Raw genomic sequence first — 22,452 nt, 5'->3', positions numbered from 1 at the left:
TTTTTCTCACCTTACCTTGTGCTCATTAACTGTGCATTTTTTACACCATTCTAGCAATCAACTCTGATGGTCTATTACGAGTAGCACATCTCTATATTATGGGGAATGAGAAATGTAGCCAATACCATCAAGGGAAGGTGACTCTGAATGAGTCTGAAATATGTGCAGGTGCCGAAAATATTGTGTCAGGACCATGTGAGGTAAAAGGTTTTGTTTTTGTTTTTGTTTTTGTTTTTTTAAGTAAACAGTATGTAATAAATGTCATAGTTTCTCATGTTTGTTTTTTGTTTCTTTTTTGTCTCTTTGGTATCGTGGTCCATTTTTCTCAAATAAAAACCCCTGTATACCAGTTTGTTCTAAGAGGCAGAAATTGGGAAAAATAACCTTTCATTATTCTTCTACACTTACTTTAAACAGTAAGAAAATCCATGTTTCATTATCAGCAAGCTATGATGACATTTGTCTCTCAAAACAAAAAACAAATACAATAAAATAATGCAGCCAGAACTCTAATGGACAGCTGTTCAAATTAAAAGTATTCAATACACAGTTTGATACAATAGTTTGCATTTTTCTAATGTTTTTCTAAAGTTATCTGATCTTCCCAAATTCTCCCTAAATGAACCCCATTAGTAATTTTGTTAGCAGATACAGGCCTGGTTTTAAATTTTTAAATGTGTTTTTGGTTAAGCCAGTGTGCGCGCATGCGTGTGCATGCGTGTGTGTGTGTGTGTGTGTGTGTGTGTGTGTGTGTGTAAACAAATTCTATTTTAAAAAAACAAAAGGTCAAAGTTTGTGGTTTCAAGAGCTTGGACATTTTCATTTGTTAGGCAACTGTTCTTTCAACTTGGCAGTTTCCCTATCCCTATTTTACATAGACAAGCTGTTAAACCATTATTTTACATGTATTTTTTTTACATTTTGTTTTTAATTTATTTTTATGCAAATTTTGTACTTTTAAAATTATTTCTGAAACTGAGAATATTTTTTTATATTTTTATTAAAAAATTTAATTCCAGGGTGGTTAACATGCAGTGTTCATTAGTTTTGGGTGTACAATATAGTGATTCAACAATTCTATACGTTACTCAGTGCTCATCATTATAAGGGTATTTAATTCTTTACACCAATTCCACCCACTCCCCCACCCACCTCCCCTCTGATAACCACAGTGTGTTCTCTGTAGTTAACGTTCTGTTTTTGGTTTGCCTGTTTTTCTTAGTTTTGTTTCTTAAATTCCACACATGAGTGAAATCACATGGTATTTATCTTTCTCTTACTAACTTATTTCACTTAGCATTATACTGTCTAGATTAATCCATGTTGCTGCAAATGGCAATATTTCATTCTTTTTTTATGACTGAGTAATATTCCTGTGTGTATGCACGTGTGTATATATGTATATGTGTATATATATGTAGATATACATATATATGTATATGTGTGTATATATGTATATATGTATATGTATATATATAGATATATATATCACATCTTTATCCATTCATCTGTTTATGGGCCCTTAATACTGCTTCCATAATTCAGCTATTGTAAATAATGATGCAATAAATGTAGGGCTGCACATACCTTTTTTAGTTAGTGTTTCAATATTTCTTGGGTAAATATCCAGTAGAATTACTGGATCATACAGTAGTGCTATTTTTAATTTTTTGAGGAACCTCCATACTGTCTTCCACTGTGGCTGCACTAGTTTGCTTTCACCACCAACAGTGCTAGAGGGTTCCTTGTTTTTCCACATCCTGGCCAACACTTGTTATTTCTATTGTTTTTGATTTTAGCCATTCTGGCAGGTGATGTCTCATTATGGTTTTGATTTGCATTTCATTTCCCTATTGATGAGTGAAGTTAAGCATCTTTTCATGTATCTGTTGGCCATCTGTATATTCTGGAGAAATGTCTGTTCCCATCTTCTGCCCATTTTTCAATTGGATTACTCGGTTTTGGGGTGTTGATTTTGTATAAATTCTTTCTATATTTTGGATACTAACTTCATCAGATAAGTAATTTGCAAATATCTTCTCCCATTCATTAGGTAGCCTGTTAGTTTTGTTGACTGTTTCCTTGGATGTGCAGAAGCTTTTTATTTTGATGATTGATATAGTCCTGGTAATTTATTTTTGCTTTTATTTCCCTTGCCACAGGATGCACATATCTAGAAAAATGTTGCTATGGATGATTTTAGAGAAATTACTTCTTGTGCTCTCTTCTAGGATTTTTGTGGTTTCAGGTCTCACATTTATTTCTTAATCCATTTTGGATTTATTTTTGTGTATGGTTAAAGAAAGTGTTCCAGTTTTATTCTTTTGCATGTAGCTGTCCAGTTCTCCCAACCCATCTGTTGAAGAGATTGTCTTTTTCCTATTGCACATTCTTTCCTCCTCTGTTGCAGATTAATTGACCATATAATGTTGGGTTTATTTCTGGGATCTCTGTTCTGTTACATTGATCTATGAGTCTATCTTTTGTTAGTACCATACTATTTTGATTACAACAGCTTTGTAGTATATCTTGAAATCTAGGATTGTGATACCTCCAGTTTTGTTCTTCTATTTCAAGATTACATTGGTTATTCATGCTCTTTTCTAGATTGTTTTTTCTGCTTCTGTGAAAAATGCTGTTGGTGTATTGATAGGGATTGCATTAAATCTGTAGATTTCTCTGTATAGTATGGACATTTTAACAATATTTGCTCTCCCAGTCTATAAACATGAAATATCCTTCCATTTCTTTGTGTCATTGATAATTTCTTTCATCAGTGCTACAGTTTTCAAAGAAAAGGCCTTTCACCACCTTTGTTAAGTTTATACTTAACAAAGTATACTTTATTTCATTACTTTTTGTGCAATTGTAAATGGGATTGTTTTCTCAATTTCTTTTTTCCTGCTACTTCATTATTAGTGTATGGAAATGCAAAAGATTTCTATACATTGATTTTGTATTCTGTGGCCTTACTGAATTTATTTATCAATTCTAGTAGGTTTTTGGTGGAGTCTTTAGGGTTTTCTATATAGCGTATCATGTCATCTGCAAATAGTGAAAGTTTGACTTCTTCCTTGACAATTTGGATGCCTTTTATTTCTTTTTGTTGTCTGATTTCTGTGACTAGGATTTCCAACAGTATGTTAAATAACAGTGGTGAAAGTGGACATCCCTGTCATCCTGATAATAGAGGAAAATCTCTCAATTTTTCCATATTGGTGAAGAAATTAGCTGTGGGTTTTTCATAGATGGCCTTTATTATGTTGAGGTATGTTCCCTCTAAACTTACTTTGCTGAGGGTTTTTATCATGAATGGATGTTGTACTTTGTCAAATGCTTTTTCTGCATCTATTGAAATGATCTTATGGTTTTTATCCTTTCTCCTGCTCATGTCATGCATTACATTGTTTGATTTGCAAATATTGAACCACCTTGTATCCCAGGAATGAATCTCACTTGGTCATGGTGAATGGTTTTTTAAATCATTAATTGTTGTATTTGGTTTGCTAATATTTTGTTGAGGACTTCTGCATCTATGTTCATCAGAGATATCGGCCTGTAGTTCTCTTTTATGCAGTGCCTTCATCTGCTTTTGCTATCAGGGTAATGCTATCTTTGTAGAATGAATTTGGAAGCTTCCCTTCCTCTTCTATCTTTTTGGAATGGTTTGAGAATAGGTATTAACTCTTCTTTAAATGTTTATGTAGAATTCACCTGTGAAGATGTCTGGTCCTGGACTTTTGTTTGTTGGGAGTGTTTTTTTTTTTTTTAATTACTGATTTAATTTCACTGCTTGTAGTTATTATGTTCAAATTTTCTATTTCTTCCTGATTCAGTTTTGGGAGGTTATACATTACTAGGAATTTATTCTAGGTTGTCCAATATGTTGGCATGTAATTTTTCATAACATTCTCTTATAATCCTTTGTGTTTCTGTAGTATCTGTTTCTATTTCTCCTCTTTCATTTCTGATTTTATTTAAGCTCTTTCTCTGCGATGAGTCTAAAGGTTTATTAATTTTGTTGATCTTTTAAAAAAAACAGATCCTAGTTTCATTGATCTGTTCTTTTTTTTTTTTTAGTTTCTATTTTGTTTATTTCTGCTCTAATCTTTAATATTTCCTTCCTTTTGCTGGGTTTGGGTTTTGTTTGTTTTTCTTTTTCTAGCTCTTTTTTTAGGTTTATGGGTAGGTTGCTTATTTGAGATTTTTCTTTTTTCTTGAGGTAGCCTTGTATTGTGATAAATTTCCCTTCTAGAACAGTTTTTGCTGCCTTCCAAAGACTTTGGATTGTTGTGTTTTCATTTTTATTTGTCTACATGTATTTTTTTATTTACTTTCTGATTTCTTAGTTGATACATTCATTGTTTTAGTAGCACGTTATTTAACCTACATGTATTTGTGATCTTTTCAGATTTTTTCTTGTGGTTGATTTCTAGTTTTATAACATTGTGGTTGGAAAGATGCATGATACAACTTCAATCTCTTTGAATTTGTTGATACTTATTGCCTTATATGTGATCTATTTTGGACAATATGCAGTGCAAGTGAAAAGAATGTGTATTCTGCTGTTTTAGGATGGAATGTTCTGAATGTATCTGTTAAGTCCTTCTGGCCAATGTGTCATACAAAGCCACTCTTTCATTGTTGATTTTCTGTTTGGATGATCTACCCATTGATGTAAGTGGGGTCTTAAAGTTCCCTACTATCATTGTATTACTATCAATTATTCCCTTCCTGTTTGTTATTAGTTGCTTTATGCATTAGGGGGCCTCCATGTTGGGTGTATACATATTTACAATTGTATATCTTCTTGTTGAATTGTTCCCTTTATGATTATATAGTGTCCTTCTTTGTCTCTTGTTACAGTCTTTGTTTCAAAGTCTATTTTGTCTGATATAAGTATTGCTAACCCAGCTTTTTTTTTTTACTTCTATTTGCATGATAAATGCTTTTCTATCCCTACACTTCCAATCTACATAGGTCTTTAGGTCTGAATGAGTCTCTTGTAGGCAGCATATACATGGATCTTGCTTTTTTATCCATTATGTCTTGTTTTTTTAATATTTTTAAATTTTATTTATGTATTTTGAGAGATATCAAGACAGTGCAAATTGGGAAGGGGCATAGAGAGAGGGAGAGAGAGAATCCCAGGAATACGCCACACAGCAGTGTACATAGCACAGATCATGAACACAGATATCACAAAACTGTGATGTCATGACCGGAGCCAAAACCAAGAGTCAGGAGCTTAACCCCCTAAGCCACCCAGGTGCCCCACCACCCTGTGTCCTTTCACTGGCATGTTTATGTATTTTGAATATAAGAGACATACTCTCCAAGCCTAGGAGCTATGGAGTTGTGGAATACTATATGCGGTAAGGCATGGGATAAGTTCAATCAATAATGAAGTATCTTTTGACATGTAGGAAAATACTCTAAATATGGAGCATAAATATGTATTGACATACATGTGTTATATATATTGCTTTAATATTATGTTCCTGAAAAGAAAATATTTACTAAGTTGAAGAGTTTTAAAAACTGGTTTAAAATGATATTGTCAGAAATAGATTATGTGTTTATAACCACTTTCAAATTTGGTGTTTTTCCAGTAAATCAGTATTACTGTGTCCATTATTATAATAGAAATCCTACTAGGAGAAAGATTTATTTATTTATTTATTTATTTATTTATTTATTTATTTACACTAAGTAAAAACAAAGTTTTGAGCTCAGTCCAATCTTCACGACCATTTAAGAAGCTATGCACTTCTCCCGCCCTACTGCCATTACTCAAAATGTTTTGCAACTGCTTATCAGGAACAGCCTGTAATCTGATTTATCATCTATATATTCTAAGATTCCTAACTTTATCACTGAATTGAATTATTCATTACACTATCATATATGTATTTTATCCATATTTTAAACAATTTTTTAAATGTTTATTTATTTTTGGTAGACAGAGAGAGAGAGTGTAAGCAGGGGAGGGGCAGAGAGAGAGGGAGACACAGAATCTGAAGCAGGCTCCAGGTTCCAAGCTGTCAGCACAGAGCTCGATGCAGGGCTCGAATCTACAAAGCACAGTATCATGACCTGGGCCAAAGTCGGACACTTAATCAACTGAGCCAACCAGGTGCCCCTATTTTTTATCCATACTGACAAGAAATTTTAAATTGATTCTGCCATGTCTCAAAAATGTATTTATCCTCTAGAATGTTTTTTTTAATATGACTTATATTTAAAACAAGGTAATATAATCCCTGAAGCCACTGAAATCTAAACAGTTGAAGAAAATCTCCCAAATGTTTGTATAATAGCAATGGAATCACATTTAGTGAAAGTCTTCCAAAGTGAATTGCTTTGAAGAGTTTGTATCAGTAATCAATGGTAAAACTTCAGATTTATTAAGTCATGTGGCATAGCTTATATGAAATCTCTTAGACTAACATATTTCCCTTGCTGTTTTATCACCAGCTTCACCCCTACCTTGATTTCCCCCATCATATAATGCTGATAGCTCTCTTTCTTACACCTGTATTTTCAAAACTAAATTTGCAGTACTCTAGTTTTATCTCAGCACATCACTGTTATGGGAAATTTTAGATAGTCCTAAACACTCTTCTTCACACAAGAGGTGCCAAAAGCCAGTCACTGCAGTCTTAGGAGGCTACATGGTACATGTAAATGATGCAGCACATTTGTAATGATTATACATAATAACAAGCATAAATATATACATTTTTATAAAAACATAACACAAAAATCAATCTATCAATCTATTCATCTTTCTTCTATCATCTGATGATAAAACAGGGTAAGCACCTATGCTTTAATATAATAGGCATTTGCACAAAAAGACGAAAAGAAAGAGAGAAAGGTCATGAAATCACAGGCTACCTTCCATGAAGGGGAGTATGAAATATAAAAAAAATATATAAATTTAATTACCAACACCAACAGGAAATACAGGAGTATTCTTTCTTTATGCCAAGAAAAGTAATTTCTGAACAATAAATAAAATTATTTTATCAATTACAATTTATATTTAACTTGTTAAAATAATTCTGGGGACAAGACAGAAGGAAGAAAAACAAAAAGCTTTAGAAATAAAAGAAGATTTAATGCAGTTTAATCATATGCATTAATCATAACCTGTATGATTACAGATGTGGTACAAAAGTACTTGTATTTTTCTAAATTTTCTAAATTTTCTATGTTAAACATATTCTGAACATCAGAAGAAAAGAAAAGTAAATATAAATTCTACCTTCTAAGTAGCTATCAGTGGCTTTGTGTTAACTAGTCCGCATTCAACAAAGACAAAACCCACTTTAGAAGATGAGTGAAGGGGCACCTTAGGGGCTCAGTCGGTTAGCATCCAACCCTTGGTTTTGGCCTCTCACCTACTGTGCTGTCAGCACGGAGCAAGCTTGGGATTCTCCCTCTCTCACCCTCTCTCTCTCTGCCCCTCCCCTGCTTGCTCTCTCTCTTAAAATAAATAAACATAAAGAAAGATGAGTGAATATTTTGTATAAGACAAGTCATTCTTAAATGGATACTACACACAATAGAACACGATAGAGAAGTTTTGTACTTCTCTCAGTTTTACGTGACTAATTCTGTAGAAATACAACCAAAGGTCTAGAACATCTATTTCTGTCTTCATAGCTGCAGTTATTCTTTTTGTGTAGATGTGTATATTTGAGATATCAATCTATATAGAAATTATTAATGAATTACTAATTTTTGTTTGTAAAATAATACTTTTTTGTTGTTATTGTTGCACGTCTTCTTCCTAGGGAGATTATGGTGGCCCACTTGTTTGTGAACAACATAAAATGAGAATGGTCCTTGGTGTCATTGTTCCTGGTCGTGGATGTGCCATTCCAAATCGTCCTGGCATTTTTGTCCGAGTAGCATATTATGCAAAATGGATACACAAAATTATATTAACATATAAGATACCACAGTCATAGCTGATGTAACTGTGTTTGAGGCTTGCATCAGTACAATTCCCTTTTACATGAAGATTTCGGAGAACATGGAATTAAAATGTCACTGAAAACAATCCTGAGACAACTACTTGAGTGTCATGTTTGTTAAGATACTCATTAATATTTATGGGTGTTTTCTGTCGTTTCGTTTGTCAGTGTTATTTTGTAAATGTTGAAGTGAATTAAGGTACATGCAAGTGTAGTAACATATCTCCTGAAGATACTTGAATGGATTAAAAACTGCAAAGGTATAATTGCTGGATGATAAAAGATTTAATGGAAAAGTTCAATTACTCTCTCTACGCTGCTTTCCAAGATTAATTTCTTAATAATGAATAAGCCATGAGTTAAACATTATTTTAACCTCACAAAGACAATTTATACCTGTGCCCTTAAACTGTAGCTCTATATTAAATTAATTTACCTTTCATACGCAATACACTATATTTCATTCATTCCTCCTCACTGTGTATCTTGTAATACTGGTACACATACTTTTTATGAAATCATGTACCCATATAATCCTACCTGGGTGCACATGTGCATGCACTAGAGTTCAAATCGTGGTATATCTAATGTAGCCTCTAAATATTTTGAGTGCTTACCTATATAGTTTGTCCTTAAGAGGAAACCATAAATGTCTAAAGACCAGTAGAAAATTTAAGGAAAGGTGCAAGACAGAAGTGACCAGCTCATTCTCTAGAAATAATCTGCAGATGATTTCTACTGGTTGGCATTTAAGGTGTGGTCATGACCCACAAAGTTAAGTAATGCCTAATCTAGGTGTTTAAACATATTTATCATCCTAGTCATTGTGTAGTTTCTAATTCTTAAAAGGAAGAGGGTAATATGTGTATTAGTATTATTTCTTTCCTTCAAATTTAGGGACACTTATTTATGAAAGATATTTTTAGATCTACTTTCCTAAAATACTTTTTACTAGTCTTAGATAATTGTGTAATTGAAGCTTAAAAATGTTTCGGTCTTTAAAATGTATTTAAGTAGGTTAATTATAAGACTTGCTGGGTGATTGGCTTGTAGTTCGCCTTCTTTGAATTTTTAAAGATTATTTCAGAGGAAAATTTCCATGTATCCCCAAAGATTTGTAAAGAGACTTCCATCAAACTATGCATTACAGTACATATTGAAGAAAAAAATCAGAATACATTTCTTAACCTGGAACTCTTTTAGCCTAATAAAACTTTATTTAAGTAAAGGGGAAAAAATGTAATAGGAAAGGAAATAAACTAGCTTGTCTAAACTCTGAATTCAGTTATATTTTTAAAGGAGAGTTACATCTGCTGAATGAAAGATTTTTATCAAGGTATCTAAATTTTGTCTTATTTCATTTTACAACTTTGGCATCTTTCTAATGCCATGGGGAATATTCATTTGAATTTTGTATTCTGTCTAATAATACCAGATTATCATGTTTATTATTGTATTTGACATGATTAGCTAAAAAAATCATGTATTTGTCAAGAAATGAGATCACAAGGACTAATAGGATAGGCTGTGAATTTTCACAAAACCATCCCGTACAAATTTTAAAATGATTATTTGAATGCTCCCAATCCGGTATCACCATTATCTCTCATGTGTTTTTCTTGAATAATGTCAATTAAGGCCAGATATCCTAATCATGCTCTAAAAGTTTCATAGGACACTGTTTAATCTTGAGTAAAATGCTCTTAAATTTACTTGAAAACTTAGTCCACAGAGTGTAGGACAGCAAGTCGAGAAATGCCTATCCAAATTGTGCAATGGACACATATATACATATGTGTGTATGTGTCCATTGCACAATTTGGATAGGCATTTCTCGACTTGCTGTATATGTACATATGGTCAGATATGTGCTGGTATCAAGAAACAGGGAAAGCAAAGAGACTTCCAAAAGCTGTCAGTCCACACCATCTTATTTGATTGTATTTTTCTTTCCTTATATGATATATCATTCTAATCCAAACACTAGGAATTTCAAAGGTATATTGTCCAAAAATTATTTTTCAGTTTTTTCCTGCTGAACTGGCAAAATTTTATTCAGTCATATATTAGCGATATTTGTAAAACATTTATGAAATTCTAATACTTTTAAAAACTCATATTTTAAAATATTTCTTATACGACTTTTCTTCCAAATTTCCATGGAACGAGAGATAGGGATTCCCTAGATACAAGATGAAGCTAACTTTGTAGATATTTTGAATTCACTGTTTTCCATTTTCTTAAAGGGTGTAAACATACCACTCATGAAACATCAGACATGGTACACAAAGCAGTTACAGCTTTGGGAAGTTCCCTTTGTAACAGAGGGAGGTCAGCAGAACTGACAATAAAAGCAAGATGAACAAGATCCATGTTATTTTAGGTGGTAGGACAATGGATAATAATAATGTCATTTTTCTCTGGTGAAAGATACTATTTCCTGGGCATTCTTTTCTTAATAAATGATAAAAAATGAAAAATCCAAGTTATCCAAAATCCATTGTATTTTGAGTAATGGACAAAGGGAGCTTTTAAATTAGAAGTTTTTAATGCTATTTTTGTTTGGGTTGTTTGAATAATGGTTATGTGCAGTTGTCACTGTGGACATTTTCTTATGTCTTCCAGGAATAGTAATGTAAAATTAAAATATTTGTCATAATGCCTCTGCCGTGCAGAAGGGGTGATAATCCTTTTGTATACTTCCTTAATTTTATTGTAAAATATGTAATAAGTTTTACCTATTTGCTGTGGGCAGGTCCCCAGTAAAATGGTTTATATTGAATCAATTTCTAGTATTAACAGGCTCTCGCTTGCTATCTGAGTGTTTCAAACTGTGGGAAATTTGAGACACTGGAAGGCAAGAAAAATAACAGTAATGGCATGTGATAGCAAAATTGTATTTCACTTATTCCTGTGAATATTTCTTGTTGGTACCAATGGTACTATACAAACTGAATGTTATAGCCGCAACATTCTCTTGGGGGGTAAAAAAAAAAGCACTGTCAAGAAATTGTTGTCAGACATTTTGTTGTTGTTGTTGTTGTTTCTAAATATCTTCATTTCATTTTTTTTAAGAAATAAATACTGGTATTGCAATATAGAAATCATGAGGTAAGGAATTTTAATAAACTCTCTTGCTAAAAACTTTAAATTGATTAACTAAGGTTCCAAATATAACTACTTTCAATTATATTACATATTGATAGACAAACTCATTTGGAGAAAAGTCAACTTGAATAAAAAGACATAGTTGTGTGTCAATACCTCTCATAATAAAGTATCTTTTAATGTTCAACTGAGTTTTGTAGTAAGAATTTACTAATACAAGAAAAATGTTAACATTTTCTGGTCCCTATAAATCTTGACAGTGTAATTTTAAGTAGGTTCATTTCCATTTGCACAGAAAGTTTCTATCTTTAGGAAACTGAAAAGGGAATACTGTGGATGTTATAACTGTTTGTCTTGGTGTAAATAGGAAATTGATAAGCTGCCTATTGAGTGGTATGGCTGGATGCTTACCCAAAAGGGGACACTGTGGTTATGACTTGTGTATAAAGTTCCTGTAGTTAATAAAGTTGCTATTTTTATAACCATGATTATATTATTATTCTTAATAATAATAAAATATTTTATCAAAATGCTTCCTTTCTCTTATTATAATTATACACATGGGCATGTTTGAATCTGTTCTAGGGCTTAGTGCAGAAAACAATGATCTCATTGACAGAAATTACATATGCTTTGTTGTAAGAAATCCCAAAACTAAGACAAATAGGCATTAGTTTATTCCAAACTTGTATCCGTGGCATTATCAGTGGTTGTCAGTAAACCATTCATCTCTATGTATTTTGATTTCCTCCACTGTAACATGTAATTATTTAGTCATTTTCATATTTGCTAGAATGGTGCTATGATATAACTTGCTAATATAAGAAAAATGTTGTCATGAATGATTACCTAAATTCCTTTATCATATCATTATATATTACAGAAGTAATTGCAAATGATTCAAATAATCAATTTGTACTCTACCTTTAAAATAAGCATTAAATTCACAATAAATGTGAATCCAATGGATGCGCCTAATTCAAACTGAAAGCAAGTTTGGAAGAACAAATTACCAATTCATCTAACCAAAAGAGCTCTGTAACACTATTGATTTTTCAACTTATATTGCCTCTTTCCCAAAAAAGTTGCTCTATTAATTTTCTGGCATAGATACCTGTCTCAAGTGATGATTACTGTATCTAATTCTCTAGAATTGTAGTATTATAATTATTATACCATAATTGTATCTGGTCTTCTTAACGATTATTAGCTAAGTAGAATATATGCATTTATTTATTTCTGGTAGCAGTATTTCTGGTAGCAGTATCAATTAATATTTCAAATACATATATATATTCAAATATGTATTTGAATTCTAAATGTGTACTCCATTCTAAATGTGTACTCTGCTTTTTTAAGTAGAATAGTCCAGGAAAGCTTCTTTAAGAGATGGTATTTGAACAGAGTCCTCAATGAAGTGAAAGAGCAAGCTGGGTAAATATCTAGAGTCTAATAAATAAAACTTGAACGATATTTTTGTTAGTTTCTTAATATAGTGTATTAATTTACTCTTATAAACTGTAATGCTTTAATTAGTCCCACTTGCCAATATCCTGAAGAGAATCACCTTGGTTTGCATTTCCTCAACGTTTTAGTCCAGGAGTTTCATTGCTGTTATATTTCATTATTTTCTACACAGGCACCATCCTTAATTTACACAACCCTAAAAGTGCTTTCTATGTCGTTTTACCAAATTACAACCCTTTCATGTAAAATTCAGCTTAAAAGTCTTATTCTACACAGTCTATCTATCTAGTTGCTTTTATTTACAAATGTCTCAGTTGTGTGTGTTGTTTAGGAGAAGGGAAATTTAAAATAACTTCAAGATAAAAAGAATATTTATAGTAATTTGGCCAAAGTTTACTGTCCTATGAAGAATATATTATTGCCTAAAGCACATCTAAGCAAGACGGCAAATCCTGGGCAAAGGAAATAATTCAGAGAAGTGTGAGATTATAGATTATATGTATTATTTTATGCTTTAAAAAGGTAAAGAATAACAAAAAAAAAGCCCTATCAATCTGACATATTATCTAATTCCAAACTGACTCCTGAACACCCATCACTTTATTTTCATTGTTATATTTCACACCCTAAAAGTCTTCCCTTTTTTAATTTAATTAATTTATTCTTTTTAATGTTTATTTTTGAGACAGAGGCAGAGCATGAGCAGGGGATGGTCAGAGAGAGAGAGGGAGACACAGAATCCAAAGCAGGCTCCAGGCTCTGAGCTGTCAGCACAGAGCCCAATGTGGGGCTTAACCCACGAACTGTGAGATCATGACCTGAGCCAAAGTCAGGCACTTAACCAACTGAGCCAGGTGCCCCTAAATGTCTTCCCTTTTAAACTTCATGTTTGTATTCAAACCATCCCTGCAAGCACCAAGCTTCTCTGTGACACCCCAAACCTTCAAATGTCATGGAATTTCCCTTGGGAATCCATCTTCAACATCTTTTGTTGTTGTTGTTGTTGTTGTTAAAAATGTTTTTATTTATTTTTGAGACAGATAGAGACAGAGCATGAGCAGGGGAGGGGCAGAGAGAGAGGGAGACACAGAATCTGCAGCAGGCTCCAGGCTCTGAGCTGTCAGCACAGAGCCTGACGTGGGGCTCGAACTCATGGACTGTGAGATCATGACCTGAGCTGAAGTTGGACGCTTAACTGACAGAGCCACCTAGGCGCCCCCATCTTCAACATCTTTATCTAGAAGTTATTTCTTCAGTCCTATTGCTGGGTGTGCTGATGCTTCCTTTCCACTTGTTAGAAGAGTCTGCCTATGTCCGCGTGAGATTTATTTTGTTTTGTTTTATTCTGCTTTGTTTTTAATGTGCAAACTGCCTCCACTCAGTTTGAGCTTCATCAGCATTATTTTGTTATTAAGCTTTGTATATTTATTTTTCAAAGTGCTTCCCCCATAATGATACCCAATAAATATTTTATAACACCCTATTTAAATTTCTAGAATCCACCCTATTTTTGAAGGTTTATCAGTGTTATGCAGAGATATGTAAGTTTTGTAAAAATTATGAAAATCTCTGGGAGGGTTAAAACTTTTAGGGTTTTATATTTTTTTAACTAATTAATGTAATTAATTACATTATTTAGATTTGACTTAGTAAGTGGGACTATTTTCAATGGTTTATTGTATTTCATACACTAGAGCATGCAGCTGGAAAAGAGAGGAATTATTAACTCTGAAGAGTTTATGCCTTTATATTTGTAAATGCAGTCATTAAAAAATGAAAATGTAGAACTTGATTGTAGTTTGCTAATGGATGCAGGTGTTTACTTCATACAACCTGATACAGTTTTGATTGTTTGTGAACATTTTCCCTTCTGAGTTTCTTCCACAAAGCACTGATGTCATACCATTGAGGGGAAAAAGATCATATCAATTATTGCAAAAATATTCTGAGGCAACAACAGTCTACTCATTACTAATGTGCAAATATGCCATCTGCTGTGCATTGAGAAGTTTCACAATATTGTTACTCAATTAACAAAAGATTTTCATTTGATGAATTTTCTTAACTGAGAGACTTCAACTTGGGGAACATCTTGTAATGATATGAATTGGGAGAAAAGGCAGATGGATTTTCATATTTTTTCATATATATTTTAAAGTTTTACAGAGATATTGCCCAGTTTTCAAAACTCTGATGTTTTAAGTGGTTGAAATTCAAATGCAGGATAGTTTAGAATATATGATTATACCCTAAAACAAAGATTTTATATCCTATAAAAGGAAAACAGTGAATAATTTAATAAGTGAGAATTTGGCACAATGGAATGATAACAGTGATTAAGGATCTTTAGAGGGGAGAGAGAAGGTGCAAGTGTGATTTAGTATCTTTCTTCAGTTGTTCAAAGAATTATTCTGAGAGGAAATGCTCAGGTCCTTCCAGTTAGGAGAGTAAGAATTTGGGGAAAAAAAGATTGATATTTAATTCAGATAGTTTAGGTCCTAGACAGAATTTTCTAATTCTGAAGGCTTGAAATCTTCCATGAAAACTCATGGAAATTCTTAACTATGGATATTTCTTAATACGGGAAATATTTCTTCAATGACTTGGGTAAGTTTTACCCAAAGTGGTCTCTCATGGAACACTATTCTGCTGGACACTTTAACTCTGTAATGAAAACAAAATGGTTGGGGTTTGAATAACTTTTAGAGATGTTGGGATACTTTATACAGGTCACTTTGTTGCAGAGTTCTCAAGGACATTTGAATGATCACGTGCATTTTGAAGTTCCATGAGGGAACAGGGTATGGCATATTCTTCAAATATGCTATACCACAGAACCCCATTAAAAATATGTAGACAAGAGTTACACCGTTAGCACTAGAGACCTGCGAAATACTGTCCAGGAAAACTTGATTTGCATATTTATTTTCTGAATAGGAGGCAGTGGTAACTATATAGTTTGAGATTTCTCTTGTGTTTTATAATCTACAATGATCTGTCTTTTCTAAAAAACAAAACCAAAAACATCTCCCAGCAATCCTTCCATTTGGCAAAGTTTGGCTCTTTTATACTCAATTTGAGTAAAATTCAGACACTTTAGAAGCATTGAGGAATATTTATCTAGACATATATATTCCATCTACTTTACCTCTCATGTTATTAATATAAAAGCAAATTGACAACACAAAAATATGAAGGCAATATTATTTCACCACCCACAACTAAAAAAAAGACAAAAAAAGACAAAACAGCCTAATATTTTTCTGTCTTATTGGCCCTCACAATGTCCCCTCATCAGCTGAAATTTCCAGTTTGGAAATGGGAGAGCTAAGGGGGAGAAAAGATGAGTGAAGTTTATAAAAGAAAAGAAAATGAAAAGAGTAAAAGGGAGAAAAAAAGACCTGGAGGATATTTTCTAGGGGTCCTTACATGTACCCAAAGGTAAGGTCAACATTAAGATCTAAAGCATTGTTATTAGCCTCTCTCCTTCTTAGTCATAATGATTTGTATTTTCCAGATCCACTTGTAATCATGAAGTGCAATGAGTCATCCCCAAATAAGCAAACATAGAGTATGAGCATAGATAGTGTGCATCCACAGTCAATGTCCCATTTTTATTCTTTCATGTTCTCCATTCCTTTTTTATTTGCTGCTTCTATCAGTTATATCTTAACTGTGATCCAAAGTAACATGGAAAAACAAAGCTTTCTCTATACTAATGTTGCTCTCTGAAACATTAGAACACTCTTCTCAACTTCAAGGGCTTCAATATCTTTCTATTGCCATTACTTGCAGGTGAACTTGGCTGGCAGTTCAACAAGGCAGCTAAACAGGAAAGAATTGAAGTACCAAATGGAAATACAAAGGCAAAAGCTAATTGTCTAGTGGACACCACTGCTCAGATGTGCTGTCACCTCTAAATTAAATGTATCCAAAACTAAACACCAATCCCTTCTTCCCCTTCAATCTTCTTCTCAATAAAAGTTGCATTCATCTGGTTTACTCAAACCAGAATCCACAAAGTTAGTTTTTTTATCTATTTTGTATCTCCCTTTCTATATCCAAACAAACTCCAAGAGATCAGTTTTATTGCCTGAATATACCCTGCATCGTTCACATGTCTTCATTTCCAGTGGCTCCATCTTGGCCCATGCCACCATTTTCTTTCTCCTTCATTACTACAATAATATAAAAATATTTTTCCATATATACTCCAAGCCATTTTCTATCCAGTTTCTAAAGTACACAGTTTAAAATATAGCTTTGTCATTTTGCTGCTTAAAATCCTTCAGCTATTTCCGCTGACCTACCAATACCTACATGGTCTGTCCTTGACTGTTCAGCTCATCCATCATCTCTTTTCCTTTTGCACACTACATTCCAGCTACGACAGACTCTTTCCATTCATAGAACAGGCTAAGCTCTTTCCTTCCTTTAAGCCTTTGTATTTCCTATTCTTTCTAACTGTAATTATTCTTCCACCCACTCGTTTTTGCCTAATGCCTACTTCATCCTTCAGCCTAAATGTTATCAATTATCCCCCTGCTCATTCTCCTGACCCAGTTACACATCACATATCTGAAAGTATGATATACTTCTATTTCAGAACACTTACCTCGGTTAATTAGATATTTGCATATATGTATAGTCAGAGCTATTAGACTGTAAGCTCCATGAGAACATATAGGCTAGGTTTAAAATCGTCACACATTTAACTTCAGTACTGGCTAAGCCCTACATGATAAGTATTTGTTAAATGAATGCATCGGTAATTATCTGTTTACAAGGTTCTCTTTTTCCCTCTATTCAATTCTAAAATATAATGACATATACAATCGCTAAATTTTATTTACTATTAAAATAGTAACATCTTCAGATTATTTTCAAGGTCATGTTGGGGAGGTGGTTTCTACTAGCTTTTGTCATAAACTTTTGTTTTATGAGAGCAAATATTTATTGATCATTCACCATGACTGTGGTAGGTACTGGGAATATAACAGTGAATAAATAAAACTTAGTTGCTATCCTCCTTATAAATACAGACAAGTGTAGGAGACACGCATAAAACAAGAACCTGAAAGTGGTAACTGAGAAGTGCAAATAGCTGTTGGAACACAATGCAAGATTTTGCTGAGCTCTTTGGCTCATCTTTCCTTAACCTTTTTGTGTTGCTGTAGCTTAAATCCTGCCAATTTGAATATTATTTTTCTATTTTTTGAACACTTCTGTCATTGCATTACTAATTTTTTAACAGAGTTTCTTTTCTTTTATCTTCCCCTTTCTTTGTTCCATTTTTCCAGCTTCCTAATCTTTTTAATCCTGCCTCTTCTTCATTACATTCCCAAGAATCTTATGACATTTTTAGTAGATTCAGAGAGGTTGATGCATTTATTATCAAGAAAATAGCATAACTTCTCAAATGGCGAGAACAATAGCAATTTTTGAGATGAAAAAATTATTTCTTCTGCTAGTGCAAGACTGATAAATGTTTTATCATCATAAGTTTTTAATTATATTTGAAGATGATCTAATAATAATACATAATGCTTATTCAGGGCTTTCTACTTGCCAAGCTCTGTTTTATCTCATTTAATCATCATTACAATGTTCCATAGGCAAGTTCTACAACTATATCCATTTTAGAGAAAAGGAAGTGTTCGAATAACTTGTAATAGGAACGCATTTGGGGCATATTTTCAATATTAAATCTGCTTGACCCTTTCCTTCTATTCTGGTGAATGAACATTTAATTTAATTATTTTCCCAAAAACGTAGGGGGAAAGGGGAGACTCTTATTTAAACAAGAAAATGTTGCCATCATCTGTGCAGGATATGAGCAAGAAGCTATTCAGAGGTCAAGCTGTTTTTCAAGCATGCCTGGCCCAAAGCTCTGTGAGGCATCAACTCAAAGGACCATGGCTTCCTCAGCTTCCAATATAAATGGCTAAAATAGGAGTTACTTGTAATAGTAATTACTATGGAGTCGAAAGCTAGGGGGTAAAGGGGCTAGTTTAGAAGGGGAAGCTTCTTTATCTTTAAAGGGGGAGGGAGGATATAGCTATTGATAAAAGCATCAAGTTTGTGAGACAGAAATAGTAAGAACCTTAGAGAAACACTTAGTGGTAAGAATTTAAAGGGTCCTGTATTGGGGGGGAGGGGAAGCCCAGAATTTATTCTGAAGCAAAGAAAAGAATTAATGGTGCCTGCCCTTTATTGTACATACCAGAGAGTGTTTTAGAAAAGAAGGAAAAACCTTCAAAGGCCATTATAATATATACATACGGCCACATCAGTCCCAGAAAAAAATATGACCTACATATTTAGTTTTTGCATTATACTACATGAAATCAGTAACTTTGACAGCTGCAAAGACATGCTAAAAATCACCTACTTGATTTTACAGAGGAAAAAAAAAAAGAAAGAGAGAGAGAGAGAGAAGAGAAAAGTGAAACAAACTGCACAGGGTCACACACCTAGGAAGCAGAGCCAGTCCTGGAAACAAAATTTACTCCTTTTTTAATTCAACACCTTGATTTTATTATTTACTTATTTTTAAACTGAGATCATAAATTTAAAGAACATAATACTCAAAACCTCAAAAGGACTGTAGTACTTAAAAAGAATTTTAAAAGAATAGTTAAAAAAAAAAAACTTAAAAAGGCTGCCCCAACGAAACTGAAGTCCTCTTTACTTTATAGCCTAAAGGGATGTGGACAGAGGCCTGGCAGAGAGAGCTAATCCCAGGTAGAGATCTAGCAAACTCCTCCATAAGGAATGAGTCAAGGTGGATGTCATTTGGCTTCCCTCCTCAGCTCATTTAGCAATCTGACCCCATCTCTGACTGGGAAGAAGCCTTCTAAGGACAAGCTGGGGGGATTAATTTTCTTGCAAAACTGAAATTAAATTGCAAAGGAACCAAAAGCACATGTTAACAAGCAGTTGCATAAGATGGAATGAGCGTAGGACCATCCTTCCCAACCCGTGGGAATAAACCTGCTAGGCTAACCAATTCAGGAATCTGCAAGAGCGCCTGACCTCGACAGGTGATTCTATTTTTTAAAGCAGTTTTAGAAGATTGGTTGTGCGGCAGACTAGAATTGCTTACACTTTCTGAAAAGGGGCCAGGGATGTTCTGCGGCTGTACAACATATGACTTTGAAACACTAGCTCTAAGTTTCCCAAACACAAGTGTATACATTGGGATTAAAAGCTTATTAAATAGTACTGACAGATCCTGATATTACACACATGACTTATATATGCCTCAGCCACCTTAATTCATCAGTCTGAGTCTTTAAACTCTGTCTCTATGTGCCTTGGAATATCATGAGTATTCTCGGGACATTCACATGTCTAAAAACATAATAAAAAGCCACCTTGGTCCAATGATCCTGTCTGGACACTGTGTAGTGTCTTTCCTTCATGAATAGTTCTGACGGGGAAGAGAGGTAAGGTTAGTAAATGTGTTCTCTGCCCATTTGAAGTTTTATCCCTTCAGCATGTAGTTAATAATGTACAGTTGCATAAACTTGACATTGTGGAATTTTTTTTTTCCAAAAGACAAACTGAAATGGGGCATGTGGGTGGCTCAGTCAGGTTAAGCGTCCAACTTTGGCTCAGGTCATGATCTCATGGTTCATGGGTTCCAGCCCCACATGGGGTTCTGTGCTGAGCGCTCAGAGCCTGGAGCCTGCTTCAGATTCTGTGTTGCCCTCTCTCTCTACCCGTTCCTCAGTTGCACTCTGTGTGTCTCTCTCTCCCACTCAAAAATAATAAATAAATGTTAAAAAATGAAAAAAAAAGACAAACTAAAAAAATGTTGTTTTTATTAGCCACCCAATAATGTGGCATGCATTTTAGTCAATTGAAATTTTTGGACGTTTCTTACAGTGTTGTTATGCTTTGAGTTTAGTGGACCTAGAGTCCAGAATGCTCTCCTGGGTTTTACTCAGAAACACTTCTGTGCCTCTCTCCACTTGGATGTACAATAGGTACTTCAGATAACATATTCAAACCCACACCATGCGGTTTCCCTCTAAACCTGATTTTCCTTTATTATTTTCTGTTCTGTATTTCAGTTGTGTGGGGAGTAAGCTTAGGAATTCTCTGGGCTAGCATGGATGGGTTAACAAGGCATAAAGAATTAGAAAACCATAGATACTCACACCCAAGTTTGGATAAACAAGATTAGGTAAACAGGTACAGAGAGGGTGGGGCAAAAGCCCCGGTATAGAGAGAGTGAGGCAAAGGCCCCAATATGGAACAAAGGTATAGGAGGTAAACAAGATTAGGTATTCAGGGCGGAAACAACCCCCCCCCCCCAATTTAGTACTATAGCAGAAGGCTGTTTTCACAGGAAGGAAGGTAAACAGGTAATATGGCTATAGACCCCTGCAGGGCAAAGCTAGTTAACAAAAGACAGGTGCCTTGTTGACCCTGAGGTAGCTCTCTCTGTCTCTCTTGTCCCACAGAAGTGGTGCCTTATGTCTGCTGTAAACAACCTTCCACCAGGCTTTGGGGTGCCAGGATTTTGTTTTGTATTAACCCAAACCCCTAACCCCGCATATCTTCAAAACCCTCTTTCCCTCATGTCCATGAGTTAATGTTCACAGATTTATTGTCTCTTTGTGCATGTCCATCACCATGTTTGTAAGCCTTCTGATCCTCATAAAAATGGAGCAAGAACCCTTAATTGGGCTCTTGTCTTCTCCCAGACATTAGCCATCTCTCACTTTTAATCCTGCGTCCCACTTTCTTGCTAGACAAGAAAGAACTCTAGACCCAGAGTCTACGACACTGTGGCAGTACCGTGTGCAAACCACCAAAACTAGAGTGAGAACCCTGGTTCCTCCCGTGCTTCTCTCACTTGTCCACAGCTCAGACAGCTAGGTCTGCTGATTTGGACACCTAATTATGCCTTGAAAATCATCATTCTTCTTCTTTCTAACCTCCTTTTCCCTGGGTGAAGCCGTCATCATTTCCCTTGACTGCTTCAGTTTCCTAAAACGCTGAATCCACATTGGTTCTCCCTGAAGCCATCATCATCTGTGCTGTTACAGTGATCTGCTTAAAAGCCATATGAAATGGGCAGCCCATGCCTACAGTCATTATCTGGCTCTCCATCTGCCAGGATACAGCCTATATCCTGTAGACGAAGCTACTCAGTGACCTCAGAGCTCACTCAATACCTCTTCCCTCCTTGTTAAGGTGCTTCAAACAGATGCCATGTTAGCTGCTTGGAAAAAAAAAAAAGTGATTTGTTTTGTTTTGTTTTATTGTTTGTTTGTTTTCATTTATCCTTTGTCTCTTGCCGCACTAACTCTGTCATGGATGTTCTGTCTTCCTGAAATGGTTCTCCCTCCTATCTCCATTATTTGCTATATTCTACTTAAGTTTTTGAGTTTGACCGTAGGTGTAACCTCTTTTTGGCCTTTATCCCAACCAGCTGGCTGGCTGGGTCCCACTTTCTTGTTCAGTTCCTGCCAGCCTGATTTTCTGGGAGCAAAACGCTGCTCTAGATCTGTTCCATCTGTTTTTAGATGGATATCCTTAAAGAACCTATTTTCCCTGCAGCAACAGGGTGGGGAGATAACAAACTCGTATTATTACAATACTGAATTAAAGCAAGTATTGACATAATTATCTAACTCACCTAGTGATAAAAGCATTTTATTGAAATGACAGGGTGAGGCTATGTGCTAGGTACTCTCCTCAAATTTGTGAACAATTCTCAATAGTCAGTAAGAAGGGAAAAGAAGACTTAAATATTTTCTTCAGAAAAGTAAATCTCCTTTAGCAAAGAGTTTGCTAGTGTTTCCCCCAAATCCATTCTCCATTTTTTCCTTGGTAATAGAGTCCCTAATATTTAGCTGGGCATGTGGACCCTGACATA

At 34.3% G+C, this 22,452-nt stretch overlaps 1 protein-coding gene across 4 annotated transcripts in view; it reads left to right on the top strand.

Annotated features, from left to right (window-relative positions):
- Positions 1-11,623, top strand: part of HGF (hepatocyte growth factor) — a 79,969-nt gene extending 68,346 nt beyond the window's left edge. For all 4 annotated transcript variants that reach the window (XM_030307856.1, XM_030307855.1, XM_030307854.1 and 1 more), the window contains 2 exons: positions 55-200; positions 7,803-11,623. In XM_030307856.1, the coding sequence (XP_030163716.1) occupies positions 55-200; positions 7,803-7,979 (323 nt within the window). In that variant the 3' untranslated portion in view covers positions 7,980-11,623. The remainder of the gene's footprint in view (positions 1-54; positions 201-7,802) is intronic.
- The last annotated feature ends 10,829 nt before the right edge of the window (positions 11,624-22,452 follow it).

This window comes from Lynx canadensis, chromosome A2, assembly GCF_007474595.2.
Source record: "Lynx canadensis isolate LIC74 chromosome A2, mLynCan4.pri.v2, whole genome shotgun sequence".
In the NCBI taxonomy this organism is placed as follows: domain Eukaryota; kingdom Metazoa; phylum Chordata; class Mammalia; order Carnivora; family Felidae; genus Lynx; species Lynx canadensis.
Note: the sequence above shows the minus strand (reverse complement) of the source record. Positions and strands in the feature narration are given on the sequence as shown.